Raw genomic sequence first — 15,366 nt, forward strand, 5'->3', positions numbered from 1 at the left:
GACATTTACACCCCTATAATACTATTATTATTATTATTAAACCCTAAACCCTCTTCGCTCTTCCAAATTCAACAGAAACAAAACACACACATGAGGCAGGCGACGCCTTTTCCAACGCCCACACCGTCGCCCGCCACGTTTTCCCCTCATCCCTCCAATCCCCTTTGCATGCAACGCCCTTCGCATTGGCCCGCTCTCCTTGACACGTGCCCCCTCCCTCTCCCAATTATGTAACTGACCATCCCCATCTAGAACCATCTCATTGACAATTACATTCTAAGAGCCCTACTTCATCCCCTTTTGTGGTTCATATGACCTGACTCACTTGTTATTTTCAATTACTTAATGTCTAGAAGTACTTAAAGCTTAAGCATCTTCTTTTATTTGAATGTAATATTCTCAAATATTCTTTCCTGATCTTATAAACATGATACCGTGAAACTTGAGCTTCTTTTATGATTGTTATTTTAGCCTATTGAGATATGTGTTTCATATACTCTTTTACTAATAAGTAGTAAAATAATAGGAGTATGATCTTGATAAAAGATTAAGAAATTGTAGGTTCAATCATAAATGATTATCTAAATGTTAATGGGATTAGTCAAGATGTGCTTATGTTGATTGAAATGGATCCAACCAAACCAATTGTGATAGATGGATCCACGCATGGAAGCCAAACACACACGCGTTCCTTCATTACCATTGGTGCCACGGCCCATTGATTCGCATTCCCAGTTCCCACCCTTCTCTTATTAGTTATTCTCATCTCTTTCCATTGGATATGCGTTGGCTTTTGCATGGCCCCACTCCCTTTCCCACATGTCCCTTTTCCTTACTCTTCCCTACCCACGTACCCCACCGTACTCTTCCACCTGTCCTTCTCCCCCCTCTCTTCTTCCTTCATGTTGCCCTTCCCTCATTCGCCACTGCCCACCGTTTGTTTCAACTTAAACCCCTTCCCCCCCTTCTCTTTCTCCTCCCTCTCCCTCTCCCTCTCCCTCTCCGATCCCCACCACCACCGCCATGATCAAGACCCTCTCTCCCTTCACTTCCACCGAGAAGACGGCGGAGATCATGTCCCGTTACCGCCCCATTGCCCCTAAGCCCGAATCCCCCTTCCCCACCTCCGATCACTCTCCCAACATTCCTCATTCCGCCTCCTCCTCCTCCTCCTCCTCCTCCTCCTCCACCTTTCTTCGTAATGTATGGCCTCAGTTACAAGCCAGACCCACTCGTACTCGCAAAAGAGTTCGTCCTCCCCCCATTTCCCCTCATTCCTTGAAACGATCCAGAACTACTCCTCCTAATTTCTCCCTCCACCGCCCCTTTCCTTCTTTGCTTCCTCATCTTTCTGTTTCTGCCATTAATGCAGCTTCTGGGTTTGAAGACCCGTCTCCTAATTCTAATCTTGTCACTCTTCCGCTTCTTCCCCCTTCCTCTGCTTCTGATGAACCCACCACCCCTGCTTCTGAGATTAATTTCATTAAGACTTTTGATGAAGGGAGGGGTGTGGAATTGAATGTTGGTGGTTGTGCTGCTGTTGTCTCTGAAATTCCCCAAGAGAAGAATTTTTTGCAGCAACTTCAATGTCCGGTTTCCACTTGCAACGTTATAACGCCGCACCCTGTTCGTCCTGTTGGTTCTAGCATTCGCGTTGGGTGTATCAACGAAGCCCAAAACCCTGGTCACTCCAATAATACTCCGCAGCCGCCGAAAAAACCAGATGAAGTGGAGAAGGAGGTTGAATCCGAGGTGTTACCGGCGGTCATATCAGATTCGAATAATAGAGTGAGAATGGCGAATTCGGCATACAAGGAGATGGTCGGCCAGCCAGAGTGCCTGTGGCTGGATTCGATGGTCACCGGAGATGAACGGCTCAAAGGGAGAAGAATCGGCGGCGAAGTGATGCTCCACCTCTCCGATGCGGCGGCGGTGCCTCATTCGTCTAATGGGTTCTCTTGTTGGGTGAGGATTGAATGGGGAAACGGTGATGGAAAGAAAAATTCCGTCACCGCCTTTTGCGATGTTATCAAACTTTCTTGCGTGTCTCGAGACTATCTCTTCACGTGGAGGTTCCACACTCAAACAGGGGATAATCATAATAATAATGCTTCGAAACCCATTTGTATCAACGTTTGATAATCAAATCAAAACGTATAAAAAAAGAAGGGAAAAAGAAAAAAAAAAAACCCTTAGCCATAGCCTTAGCGTAGCTTAGTTTGTTTTGGGACTTTGATGCCTCTAAAGACCATATCCAGAAATTACGTATAATCGGTAAATGTTTTATGTATATGTTAGTGTTGAATTATAAGATATTAGAAGCTATTAATCATATATACATAGTGTTTGTTTAAGGTTGAAATTCAAACCCTGGTGTTCTGTAAATTGTGACGTCCAGAAATGGACAAATTAACAAACGGCCTATTTTGGAGCATGTTGATGTTATTTAGGTAACGGATGATTAATACGTTGGCTTTAATTATAAGTTTATTTGAATTCACCAACCAAAGTGGAAATCAGAGGCAAAACCCAAAAAAGACCCACGCAGTAACTTCTTTTGTTTTACAATAACGTTCAAATTTCAAAGAGAGTGGTACTAAAGTTGAAAAGGGAACAACGTAAAAACAGGACTAAAATAAGGAAGAAAGCTGAGAACATAAAGAAAAAAGGCCTACGAATGTAAGGTCCTTTAATGGCTTCCTTCCAGCTGGCTCAAGTTTCCTTTTTCTTTGATGAGTTGGGTATGGTGATGTTTGCAGTAAAGTCGTCCTTCATGTGCAATGTAATTTGATGGGCTGATTGTACATCCGCCATGGCAGCACTTGAAGCAGCTCTTATGGTACGAGGTTCCATTCACTGAAACCTGAGAAAAAAAATATTAAAAAATGGTCTTAAAATTTACCCAATTCATAACAGAGCTTCTTCAGTTACAAAATTTAGACAACTTCCAAATCCATTTCAATTCAAAATTTTACCTTTTCAGTTGGATAAACTGTGTTCTTACAGCCAAGGCACTTGTCTTTAGTACCCACGAACATACTTGCAAGCTTAGTCGCTGCTGGTTTCTGTCAAATGCATTCGAATAATCTCTTCAAAGGATGAGTTGAAATTAACACAAAACAGAGCAGAATATAATTTAATTAGCTACCTCAGAATCAGCCGGTTTCTCCGGTTTCCCAATCTTTGGCGTCCCTAAAATCAAGATACAAAAGAATGTTGGTTTGAGCTGATGAGAATGATTCAAACCACCTTTTTTTCTTTTTTTCCATGATTTTGAATACCTTCAAAGCTTTTGTCTAAGCTTCCAGTTCTTTTAAAGAGCTGATCAAAGTGTGGCCGACAATAAAGCACCCCTTCAAACGAATTGTAATTGCTTAACTGCAAATCAGATCTGTAATCAGTGAATCGTTTAATTTAACCATAACCCACCAAAATTAAGCTCTTCCAGTTAGCGATCTGAAATCTGATTTCAATGATTCGACAGATCAGAGAGTTTGATATAAAGGGATAATGATTACCTTGAGAGTTCCATTGCAGTGGTGACAGCGGAAGCAAGCTTTGTGGTAGACACGATTGTCAGCAGTGAGCTTGTCGACTAAATAGACAGTCTTGTCGCAAGCCATGCATTTCTGGGTGGTTCCTGCAAAAGCCATGGCAATTGCAAAAGAATCTCAGTTTCTTGTTTCTGTGTTGAAATTTGAGTCGGTGATTAAAGGGAAGGAGGAGGAAGAAGAAGACAATGTGAAGGAGATAAGGAAGGGGGAAAGAAGGGGCAGAGAGATAGAAATTGGGCAATGGATGTGTAAGATATGGGTGTGTATTGAGAGATTCAAATAGACAAATCTAAAGTTGGAGGGGCATAAATGGTAATCAAATTGTCTGAATTTGCAAGCATCCAACCCAACCAACTACCCCTATGTCTCTTAGATTTTTTCCCCCTTTCCACTTTCAATTTGGTCTTTAAAGTTTCTTTACAATATTATGAATAGTTTCATCAATTTGTAATAAAATTTGCTTTTACAAAAACGTTACATTGTTATTACTCTCATATTATCTGAGGTTTAAAATGATCAAATACAAAGCGTCTTGGTGATAAAGTAGCATTATCAATGTTATAGAATAAAAACTAAGTTTGTTACGACTTAGTATCATTAAAGTCGTGACAAATCATTAAAGTTGCATAGGAAGAAAACATTAAGGAAAAATTCCCTATAAAAGGTAAAGGTCATTCCTTCACAACAATACGCAACAATATCTTAACTTACCTCGGCATCTGTTTAGACTTAATATTGTTGACTTGAACTTTTGAAATGTACAAAACCAAGTATTATACTGGCCCAAGATTCTATTATTGAACGTTATATTGTTTATGAGCTAAGCTCATCTCCAATGTCAAACAAATCATTTAGTTTCTTTTGAATTGTGTATCAACAATCTAATAGATTGTCATATAAATGCCGATGGTTGATCATTATAATTATACCACCTAAATTGCTTAAACTAGATTTATGACCTAATAGGTGTTCTATTTCCTTTTGGTTCTATAGGGGTTATCTGGAGGGCAATATGTGTGTCAACGTATTTGGATGGGACCATGAAAATTTGGAGGGGTGACAAAGGAATTAAAAAGAAAAAAAAAAAAAAAAAACCTCAAGTGCAAAAGGGAAATTTGAAATCACAAAAAGAAATAATTGAAATGAAATTAAAAGATTCCTTCCCTATTTACGAGCTTGTAATAATTAATCATGGGGGAAGAGGTATCGCTTTTTAATTGATTTCTTTGCCAACCACTTTACTATTCTTAATTGACGTTCGATTGATTTTGTTGTCATCTCATATATTGAATTTTTCAAAAAATTTGTCAAGTAAAATGTTAAATTATTATGATTCTGTTAACATTTTTATTAATATTTTTGCATGTTTATGAGCTCGCCATTAACATAAAAGTGAATTGACATTTATGATTAAAAAAATGATGAAACATAAAAAGAACCAATGATATTAAATAATATAATATGTACTCTAACTTAAGTAAAATATTTATTATTAATTTAAATATATATTCATGAAAATATTGATATTTCAATAAAATTGAGATATCTATATTTTTAATCACCACCACATCAAACTTGGTCAAAGAATATTTAAAGGGAAAAGGGAAGGTAGCCATGGAACATGGGCATTGGAATGATTGGGTTGGCACACCGAAGGCCTTCCAAGTTCCAATCACTCTCAACTTTTTAATTTAATATTGATTTATTAATTTGTTTTTAATTTTAATTCTGGGCATTTGGTCTAGTGGTATGATTCTCGCTTTGGGTGCGAGAGGTCCCGAGTTCGATTCTCGGAATGCCCCTAAAATGTGTCCCATTTTTTGGCAATTTCTTAACCGCCTTTTTCGTCGCGGGTTTTCTTCCTATCTGAAGCCCCAGTTCTCCTGAATTTACAGCGAACGAGTTTGAGTGCGGTTTTTCTGGTCTCTTTTCCCCTTCTCCATTGCTACTCAGCATTTTGGTACATCGAAATCTTTGGATTCAGCTTGTTGCAGTTTAATTAGTTGGGGAAATTTCTTGGCGAAGGAATTTCGAAAAGTAGGTCTTTTGAGGGTGGAGGAAAAGAGTGGAAAACGAAGATGGTATTTGGGCAAGTTGTAATCGGTCCGCCTGGTTCAGGAAAGACTACCTACTGTAATGGCATGTCTCAATTTTTGCAACTAATCGGAAGGTACGAACTTCTCTATGGTGTGCAGCGTAATAACGCATTGATTGAACTTATTTTGTGTTCGTAGCATCTTATCCTCCTTTGCTGCATCTTCCCAGTTAGCTAAACCCTAGGCTTGATCGAATTTTACTCCCTTGGTAGAAAGTCACGTGTTAACTTGTTGTTTGTTTATTCAATCCGACTGTGCGCTAGTCTTTCTATTTGTCATATTTATGAGTTTTCAGTATTTTGAACTGATACTGGTTAAATCGATGCAATAGCAAGCGAACTATACAATGTGATTGGTTGAAGAATGGAAATGAAGCAATTCGTAATTTATATAAGTTTCTTGACATAAGTCATCATCCGATCGTTTAGGTAGATGGCTGATAATTGAGATGTAGGATCGTCGCTTCAGAATGAGCCATGCACTCATGCTATAGTTAAGTTTTCTTATTTAGCATATCAATAGATAGCTTCTGTTATCTCATGACTTCGATAAATTCTTATATGTTAGAACTCCTTCTCTAAAGGGTGGCTTAAGAGCTTGTATTCGCAGTTGTGAAATCCAATGTTTTTTTCTTCCTTCTTTTTTTAAAGAAAAAGATTAACTATTTTTTTTTTTTTTTTTTTTTTAATCTAGCAAGCCCTATATAATGAGTCCATCTCTTTTAATTACTTTCATGACTTCTTCTTGCTTCCTTACAGGAAGGTTGCTGTCATTAACTTGGATCCTGCTAACGATTCATTACCGTATCCTCACTAATCGTTTTTCTTCCCAATCTGTTGCTCTCTGAGTCTCAACTTTTTACGTGTATTCGAAGAGTTCATTTGGCTAAAATGCAAGTGAAAGGTATCCTTGACGTAAATGTAGCTATGAATGCGCTGTAAACATTGAGGATCTGATCAAGTTAAGTGATGTGATGATGGAACATTCTCTTGGTCCCAATGGAGGTAGGTATACCAGAGTCTTTGTTAAGCTCTTTTTCTTCTAAAATTATTGTGCCAGGTTCCCAAAAGTCCAATTAATTGATGGTGAGTAAAACATGTTATGCTATGCCACATGTTAAACTTGACGAGTTATGGATGAGAGATAGAAAATATCTCTATGAGATGATATGAACTATAGAAAAATTGTCTTGTATGAAAAACCTTTGGTCATTAATATAAAAAAGGGGAAACAGTGACCTTCTTTCAAGTTGAAAAAATTTAGCCTGAGAAATTTCAGTAATGTGTTGTAGACGTAGTAGTAGGTGACTATATGGTGAGCCATTGACCAACGTAGTTTGTTTTTTGATATCTTTGTTGGAATTTGTATTTATATGTTTTACAGGCTTGGTTTATTGCATGGATTATCTGGAGAAAAATATAGATTGGTTGCAAGCTAGATTGGCACCTCTTTTGAAAGGTTGGTATAATGCGTTAGTTTGTTTCCCGACAACTGGTTGATCAATCTATTTCCCACCTTCATTAAATTCTTGTCAAAATAGTGAGGAAATTTTTTTTTATGATGTTATATATGAATTTCAATTATGTTTTTTGCGTATGCAATTCTGAGATGTGCATCAGGAAAATTAAGCTTAAGGATTGATATGTTATTAAATTATTGTTTGTAGTTTATCTTTATAAGTGCACCCTTTTGTTTTATCATTCGTTTTGCTCATAATAATTTTCTGCTGCTCATGAATGTGTATATATTTACAATGTGATTATATATTAGATTGTGAATGTTGAATGTTTAGTACGGGTAATTTCTTGTTTAATTGGTTTTTTGTTTGTCTAGATGTTACCCTTCTGTTGGTTTACTATATTCATCAGTTTCTTGGCTAAGAATTTTCAGAATTCCACCTGATGATATTATCAAATTTTTGCAGATCATTATCTCCTATTCGATTTTCCAGGACAAGTTGAATTATTTTCCCTACACTCCAATGCCAAGAATGTTATAAAGAAACTCATTAAGAATTTGAATCTGAGGGTACAGGCTTTTGGAGAAATATGTATATTTGAACTTTGCCTTCATTTCTAGGGTCCATTTGACAACATTGAGTTTCTACTTTTCTGTCATTAGAAAATTAGCTCATCTCTCTCACTCGCTCAGAACATATTTAAAATCCTTGTTAAAGTTTAAAAACCAAAAAAGTAGTTTTATTTTCTTAGTAAAAACAAAACAAATAAATTATTGGTGAACAAGCCTAGACTATAAAAACAGAAAATCAGAAATGAATTATTGTCAAATGGGCCCTAGTTTGTTACAAAATGCTATTAAAAAACATCTTAATAAGATTTTCCTTCTTCTACAGTTGACTGCAGTGCATTTAGTTGATGCTCATCTTTGCAGTGACCCTGGGAAGTATGTTAGTGCACTGCTGCTCTCTTTATCAACCATGTTGCATCTGGATCTCCCACACGTTAATGTCTTATCTAAGATTGATTTAATTGAGAACTATGGAAGGCTAGGTATGTTTTATTGTTTACGTTCGTGTCTGGTGAAGACCAATCACATTGGTAATTGTAATTGCTGCTTATTATTTTTAATCTTACAGCTTTTAATCTTGACTTCTATACGGATGTGCAAGACTTATCATACCTACAACATCATCTTGACCAAGATCCTCGCTCTGCCAAGTACAGGTTTGATGTTGATTGCCACATTTTTATCCAAATTTTGGATCTTTTCACTTTATAATTAATGGTTAAATTGAAGTATAACTGTTATCTTCACTGTCCGTCATTCATTGTTCTTTTATATAACTAGAGCATTGACCTTATTGCTTTCTCACTGTAGGTCCCATCTTTCAAAATGATATTGATATGTTTATTATTGATCTATCCTCAAATCTTTTTCCTTCCAAAATGATAGTTGCAATTTATGATCACAAATTCCATGTTGTCCTGGCATAATCTATTGTGATACAAATGCCTACTCAGTATTTTCTTCACTCTCTGGAAGATAGGTTAGCTTGCAAAGCTTCAAAAGTGCTTTTGGCATCTCTTTTATTATATGATAATATTCTCTCTTTATTGCAGAAAGCTCACTAAGGAGCTTTGTGGTGTAATTGAAGATTTTGGTTTAGTCGATTTTACAACCTTAGATATCCAGGCAAGTCATCTGTCCTTACTTTTTGCATATCAATTGGTCATTCCATTCTGATGGCTTATGGTCAGATCCTTATTCACAGGATAAAGAGAGTGTAGGAAATCTAGTTAAGCTAATAGACAAGACCAATGGGTACATTTTTGCTGGTATGGAAGCAAGTGCAGTTGAATTCAGCAAGATTGCAGTTGGTGCTACGGATTGGGACTATTACAGATATCCTTTTTTGCATACAATTTCTTGTTATATAATTCCTTCTATTTTGCCGTGTTTATTTTGTTAAATCATCAATCAACTCAAAGGATTAAGTTAATGAGTTATGGTAAATTTAATTATATTAATACTTCAACAATTCCCTCACGTGTGGATTTGAAAATTCGGTAGTAGACCCAACAAGTAAAAATCAATATTAATCAGGAAGGAAATGACTTTACAAGGATTCAAACACATGACCTCCAACTCTAACACACAACTGGTTGTGGTTGTCTTATATGCTGTTCTCCTCTCTTGTTAATGTTGATTTATTACTCTAAAGGAACAGTTTGTCAAAATTTGCTTAACTAAGTATTACAGTTGCAGCAGTGCAAGAGAAGTACATGGATGATGAAACTCTAAAGTTCGATGACTGATGACTAAGATTAATATAGATTTTCTGCCGAGGAAGTGCACGTATTGGTGAACTGGTCACATCTGCATTCACGTGCATTGACTGTGCATAAGTTCCCAAGCGTGGCGGTTGAACTGCAGCAATGTTTAGTGTCTTATCTCTTGTGCTGTGCAGCAGCAAATGTTCTTCTCAGCCATAGTGCCTGGTAAGATGGTGAGTGTTATAAATGTGCAAATTCCCTGTCTCTTTATAGTTTTTAAAAGCATGTGGTTCGGAGACTACTATATTTAGTCACTCGAGTATGACTGTGTTGTGCTCCATGGTGTCAAGTTGAACAACTATTGCCCCATCTTTTGGCATCTATTTATGATTTTTCCTCTCTTTTGCTTTTGTGTTTTTTTCCTTCAAATCATCAAACTCATAACTCATACTTCAAAAACAATAGATGACTATGCATTTGCATCGGATGATACATTACCCTCTTATTTCGTAGGTCAATTATGCATGTGTGTTTTATTGCTCAGTTGGTGGGTGGGTACAGTTAGAAGTTTTGTGGGTTCAAATAGTGGCTCCATGGGGGAGATAATTTGAAGGGAAAATTTGAAATTTTGTGTGGTGAAGCAATGGATAATGGAGAACGGTCGTTATCTGTTGGAATGTGGTTGTTATATGTTTGCGTTGCATTGCTCATTATTTTCAAATAATAGCTTTCATTTTCTTTCTTTATTTGTCAGTGTCTTTACGTTCATAATCTTCTCGACACATGCATGCACTAGCTCGTCTTCCCATCTCTCACCTGCCCCTTCGGCTCATTTAAGAATCTCTCACCATCATTTCCTAACTTTTTGTTTGGTTTGTTTCGTTTCTTGTTCCACTAGTCTATTAACACTTAGATATTTGTTTCTACTTTCTGTTTATCGGAAGTATTTCTTGAAGTTTATGCTAGTTTCTACAAATAGAAATATTTTTAAAACAAGATTATTATGCTTTCTGTATATCTAGATTTTGAATTTGAAATTTTAAAATGTAGAATTATATTAGAAAAGTTTAAAAGTTCAGTAAATCTGATATTTCAGGTTATAAACTTGATTTGTTTTTGTTGCTCTAAAATATGCATCATATAATGTTCTATAAATTATATGATATTATAATATAGTAATTATGCAAAGAAAAAATGTAAAATAAGTTTATAATTTAATTAATAATAGTTTATATTTAACAGGGTAATTACTCCGAGTTTGATGCTTTATAAATATATTATGGAACTCAAATTTTGAAACTTATACCAAATACATTTGAAACCATGCATGTTTTCAAAGAGAATAAACCTTATTGGTTCTTAGGTTTTGGGTCTAGTTTCTATTTAGTCCTTAAATTTCAAAATGTTATACATTTAGTCCTTAATTTTCAGTTTAGTTCCAATTTTAGTCTATAAGTTTCAAAATATTCAATTTTACCCTTAACATTTGAGTTTTGCTTCAATTTGGTCTCTATGTATCATGATTTATACTCTTTTAAACTTTGATTATTTATTAAATATTCATTTTCGCACGAAACTTAAAAGAATCAAAAAGATGTTTTACCCTTTTCAAAAAATCTGTTTTCAAAATTTTAAATTCAAATTGTTTAACAAGCATGTCCTTAAATTCTTGACTAACAAGTTTTTAAAAATTATTTATTTTTTCTTTTTTTAACTTTTTGAATTTTAGGTTTGGTTTTAAAAAATTAGTGAACAGTATACAATAAAAATCAAATGGTTATTATTAAACAAGTTTTTCTATTTCAATATTTTGTATATAACAAAAAAAATATAATTAAAGGGACGTTTGAGATGTAGAGTAGGTTATTATAGTATGTGGGTTATAATAAACTGTCTGCTTTTATAGTTTGTATTTAGGGTGCAAACTTTTTCTACTACCATCTTTTATAATACTAATAATTATGCATATGAAATGTCATATTTTGAAAATATAATTACGACTATATGTTCTACCAATTTATATAAAATTAATTTGATCGTAATTTATACTAAAAATTAATCACTATTTTTTTTTGTCATTTTGGAAGGTACTTTAGTTAACATGGCCAAAAAGGGAAAAAAAAGTACATTACTTTCCTATGCTATTCATGTGTTTCATATATAAACCTTTCATTTTTGGAGGTAGAAAAAATGTAAGACAAAATAACTAACTCATGATTGCATGATTAAAATATGATTAGAAAGATTTCATGTCAAATATACTACAAACTTAAATGTATAATTGAAACAAAGTAAGCATTGTTCATTATTGAAAAGCAGTTCAAAACATGGGTTGATCAAACATTCTCTTCAAGGAAGAGGTTGTAATAGTCCACCTTCGGAGTTGTGGAAGCGAATAAGAAGCTTTCTGTACCTTGCACATTGCGGAATATGATTTGCATAAACTTCACCCTCTGTCGGTTATGCAATTCAGGAATATCTTGGAGTTGGTTTATGAATTTCGCACGTAGTTCGACTTCGGTTGCATGCCTCTCTTTCGACCATTCTGCAATCACCTTTAATTGGTCATTTGCGAACTCCATCGCATTCCTAACAATCTTTGTAATTTCATATTGATTCCCACTTCGCTTCTTCTTTCTTTCTCTTGAAGCATTTCCTGCTTCAATGTTTCAACCAGTATGTGTTCCATGCATGTCATCTTGTGACATGTCCATTCCCTGACTAGACATCGTGAGGATGTTTGGATCCTGTGATTCATGAATAAGAATACTATTATTCATATGGTTTGACATGTTAAACCCATCTATAGATTTGGTTTCGACCGCGATGGAATTAATGGAGATGAAGAAACGTGAAATCAGATTTGAAGACGACATTGAAACCAGATCTGAAGTTGGAGAAATAAAGAGAGAAGGAAGAATGAACCAGATTTGAGCATAATGTTCGATTAGACAAGAACAGAGACAGAAATGATGAGGGAAAAGAGAGGAGATGTTGCAAATAGTGAACAATGTTGATTGTGGGGTTGGAAATAGTGTTCCTTAGAGTTATAATCTGAGGATAAAATTGGAGTTCTAACTAAAAATAATTAGAGTCTCAAACATGGAGTTTATTAGTCCACTTCACTGCACTCCACTCTTGGGCCAAAACAGGTCCTTAATTTTTATCTATTATTTCCAGTTTAGAACTTCCACTTTATTTTTAAACAAAAAAAAAAAAAAAAGAAAAAAAAAACCATGTCGTATATGAAACCATAATCTTTCACGGATACATTGCCAAATTTAATCAACGGTTAATCTGTGCCTCAATAAAAACTCGAACTTAATGAGGGTGGTAGTAATCGTATTTTGAATCAATCAATTACTTTGTTTTAAAATCAAACTTAAATTGTTGCAAAATTGATCTTTTTAAAATTAGTGAGATTACAAAGGTTTATATATTGTTTTCGGTTAAAAATAGTGGGTGAATTGAAAAAAAGAAGAAAAAAAAAGAAAAAAAAGGAAAATTACAACATTTAAATAAGCTTAGAATCTAATGTGATGAAACTAAAGGTCTAAAATGAACTTAGGAGTTAAAAATTAAGTTCCCCGTCCCCTCAAATAATATATATATATATATATATAGAAAAATATTTAAGTGAATTTCGAACAGTATTTATCTTTGTATATTTTACTAAATTGTTCAATCATAATTTATCATGTGGTAATTTTTTTTAATATTTTAATATTTTTTTATGTGAGTGTAGAAAGGGATGCACAAAAATAAGAGCATCCCATCCAAATATTACCAATATATACATATATATGTATAATTTATTTGTAAAAGAAGTTGGCAATACCGAGATTGAATTTAAGCCTAATAAATTTAAATCACGAGGAATCTAATACTTCCATAGTATTGTAGCACACAAAAGAATCTGTTATATTGTAACACTTATTCTCTTAATTTTTATCTATTATTTTTAGTTTAGAATTTGGACTTCATTTTTTAACCCCCAAAAAGAAACACTGAAGTACATCATCCATCTTATATATCCAATTAGGGGTGTTTAAAAAATCCGATGATCCAAAAAATCCGATCAATCCAATCCAATCCATGCGATTTGGGTTAGTTATCAACTCATTTAGGTTGGTTGGATTCAAATAAATGAAAATTTTATGGGTCGAGTTGATTCCTGGTTCATCTAATATAACCAAAACCAATCCGAATTTATTATTAATTTTAAAATATATTTTTTATTACTTATAACACAATTATTTATACATATATTGATTTTAATTTTATTTAATTTTAATATTTTTTTAAATAATTTATTTTTCAACAACTCTTAAAAGTAGTTTATTTGCATTTTAGAAAGAAAATTTTCACTATATAAATTGAAATTAAGTTGTTGATCCTAATTCAATATATGAAAATAGTTAAATTAGATTTATATGAAAATAATTAAATTAGATTTTTACATATTTACATTTTACTTTTTTTAGAACAAAATTTTAAATAAATGATATGATTAATCCGAACCAAACCAACTCAAATATTTCATGGTTGGGTTGGGTTCATTTTTTAATAAGGGTTATTTGAGTTGAAAAATTTACTGTATGAACAATTGGATTAAGTCTAAAAAGACTTTCAACTCAACTTAATCCATGAACACGCCTATATCCAATCATAATTTTTTCATGAACAAACTTTATTTATTTATTTTTCAAATAAATTTTTTTATACGTGATAAAAATGATTCATAAATATGAAGTTGTTTTTCGAAACATAATGATACGAATGAAAATTACATTACCAAAAAAAGAAAAGAAAAAAAAATCCAAAACACGTTTAAGCAGTGAAAAACTATTTAAAACGGGAGGACAATAATTAAACAACAAGGATGGTATCAAGAGTCTTAAATGAAACAGTTTCGACATTAATTATGAACCATTGAAAAAGTCGTACTCAAAAACTCTCAACCTTCCATTCGGTTGGACCATCATTAATTAATCAGCATAAAAAGCTTAATTAGTACCGATTGTCATTGTAACAAATCTAATTAATTTACATTAATGACCATTAATTGAATCGGATCAAATTTTCGACCCAAACCCATCAAAGATCAAACAACAGAACCAAAAAGATCAAATTTTTGTTGTTGGAGGGAGAGGAAAAAAAAAAAAAATAATCGAAGTTGAAAGAAACAATCCCTTTGTAATCTTCACCCACTTCTGCGATGAGCTTGAATTGGAGAAGAAAGAGCAGAGGATCCATCTGGTTGTTTTTCCATCTTATTTGGAACCAAAATCCTTACCTTTTCCTTTCGTCTTGATTTCGATGAACTCTGTTTCAAAACAGGGACCAAATACCAAGCAATACAAGTGCACAAAATGGTCACTGATCTCCCAAAAACACTCAACAAAAACAGAATCAGTATCACTATGGCTGCAATATAATAAGATGGTTTGCTCAATCTCCTCAAATTTCTCGCACGTACGAGGTTGTTCTTGTTCTTGTGAGTTGTTAATTGTTTGTTCTGTTGAGACTTAATCGCCATGGCGTCTGAATCATTCGAGTTCTTGTCTTCTTTCTTGTCCTTCTGTTTCACCACGACAGGAACACACTCATCTGAATTCTTGTAAGCAAAACGGACCATAACTATGTCTTCAGGGTCAGTTTGAGAGTAAATTTTCTTCCTTTTCTCATCAAGATCGGTTAAAAGGGCAGAGAATTTGTCGAGGCCACGGTCGGAGTAAGGATTTTTCTTGTCTTTGTTATGGGTTTTATGTCCATTTCTGGACTTTTTGGGAGTGGAATTGGGAGAAACTGATTCATGAAGAGCCATTACTGATGGAGAAGAAAAGGGTTGACTTAGTTTAGAAGAACAGAGTTGCTGTTTTGAAGAAGGGGTTTGTTATGAGAGCAAAATGGAGAAGAAATTTGTGGGTTTATAATAGTCATTTATAGAGAGGATGAGAAGACCAGATCCAAGCTAATAGT

The 15,366-nt window shown here is 34.2% G+C and overlaps 4 protein-coding genes and 1 non-coding gene across 8 annotated transcripts; 3 read left to right on the forward strand and 2 right to left on the reverse strand.

The window, feature by feature from the left end:
• The first annotated feature begins 507 nt into the window (after positions 1-507).
• Positions 508-2,354, forward strand: LOC120087282. The gene has a single exon (XM_039044228.1). The coding sequence runs from the start codon at positions 1,024-1,026 to the stop codon at positions 2,137-2,139; it is 1,116 nt and encodes a 371-aa protein (XP_038900156.1). The 5' UTR covers positions 508-1,023; the 3' UTR covers positions 2,140-2,354.
• Positions 2,355-2,525: 171 nt separating this feature from the next.
• On the reverse strand, positions 2,526-3,833 carry LOC120087283 (LIM domain-containing protein WLIM1). The gene is made up of 5 exons (XM_039044229.1): positions 3,519-3,833; positions 3,282-3,378; positions 3,149-3,192; positions 2,976-3,065; positions 2,526-2,863 (listed from the first exon to the last, which is right to left on the reverse strand). Exons 1-5 carry the CDS (start codon positions 3,651-3,653, stop codon positions 2,690-2,692), a joined length of 540 nt encoding a protein of 179 aa, XP_038900157.1. The 5' UTR covers positions 3,654-3,833; the 3' UTR covers positions 2,526-2,689.
• Positions 3,834-5,284: 1,451 nt separating this feature from the next.
• Positions 5,285-5,356, forward strand: TRNAP-UGG. Its single transcript has one exon. It is a non-coding gene; the product is annotated as a tRNA-Pro (tRNA).
• Positions 5,342-12,504, forward strand: LOC120086868 (GPN-loop GTPase QQT1). 4 transcript variants are annotated; one of them, XR_005484355.1, is made up of 11 exons: positions 5,633-5,724; positions 6,409-6,453; positions 6,575-6,654; positions 7,034-7,108; positions 7,575-7,678; positions 8,004-8,160; positions 8,247-8,334; positions 8,731-8,803; positions 8,883-9,013; positions 9,369-9,617; positions 12,194-12,504. XR_005484355.1 is itself a non-coding variant. In XM_039043684.1 (10 exons), the coding sequence occupies exons 1-10, from the start codon at positions 5,633-5,635 to the stop codon at positions 9,424-9,426; spliced, it is 903 nt and encodes a 300-aa protein (XP_038899612.1). In that variant the 5' UTR covers positions 5,342-5,632; the 3' UTR covers positions 9,427-9,794. The 4 variants fall into 4 exon arrangements, 1 of the variants encoding a protein (XP_038899612.1); XR_005484354.1 differs by lacking the exon at positions 12,194-12,504 and adding an exon at positions 11,858-12,182; XR_005484353.1 differs by lacking the exon at positions 12,194-12,504 and adding an exon at positions 11,704-11,851.
• Positions 12,505-14,315: 1,811 nt separating this feature from the next.
• Positions 14,316-15,366, reverse strand: LOC120086521. The gene has a single exon (XM_039043218.1). The coding sequence runs from the start codon at positions 15,209-15,211 to the stop codon at positions 14,588-14,590; it is 624 nt and encodes a 207-aa protein (XP_038899146.1). The 5' UTR covers positions 15,212-15,366; the 3' UTR covers positions 14,316-14,587.

This window comes from Benincasa hispida, chromosome 9, assembly GCF_009727055.1.
Source record: "Benincasa hispida cultivar B227 chromosome 9, ASM972705v1, whole genome shotgun sequence".
Taxonomy (NCBI): Eukaryota; Viridiplantae; Streptophyta; class Magnoliopsida; order Cucurbitales; family Cucurbitaceae; genus Benincasa; species Benincasa hispida.

Coding starts and splice junctions, on each gene's coding strand:
- LOC120086521 (XM_039043218.1), bottom strand. CDS start 15,211: ATGGCTCTTCATGAATCAGTTTCTCCCAATTCCACTCCCAAAAAGTCC.
- LOC120086868 (XM_039043684.1), top strand. CDS start 5,633: ATGGTATTTGGGCAAGTTGTAATCGGTCCGCCTGGTTCAGGAAAGACT. Junction 6,655..7,033: donor TTCTCTTGGTCCCAATGGAG/GTAGGTATACCA, acceptor TATGTTTTACAG/GCTTGGTTTATTGCATGGAT. Junction 8,804..8,882: donor TTACAACCTTAGATATCCAG/GCAAGTCATCTG, acceptor CCTTATTCACAG/GATAAAGAGAGTGTAGGAAA.
- LOC120087282 (XM_039044228.1), top strand. CDS start 1,024: ATGATCAAGACCCTCTCTCCCTTCACTTCCACCGAGAAGACGGCGGAG.
- LOC120087283 (XM_039044229.1), bottom strand. CDS start 3,653: ATGGCTTTTGCAGGAACCACCCAGAAATGCATGGCTTGCGACAAGACT. Junction 3,379..3,518: donor ACTGCAATGGAACTCTCAAG/GTAATCATTATC, acceptor TCTGATTTGCAG/TTAAGCAATTACAATTCGTT. Junction 3,193..3,281: donor CTTAGACAAAAGCTTTGAAG/GTATTCAAAATC, acceptor TCTTGATTTTAG/GGACGCCAAAGATTGGGAAA.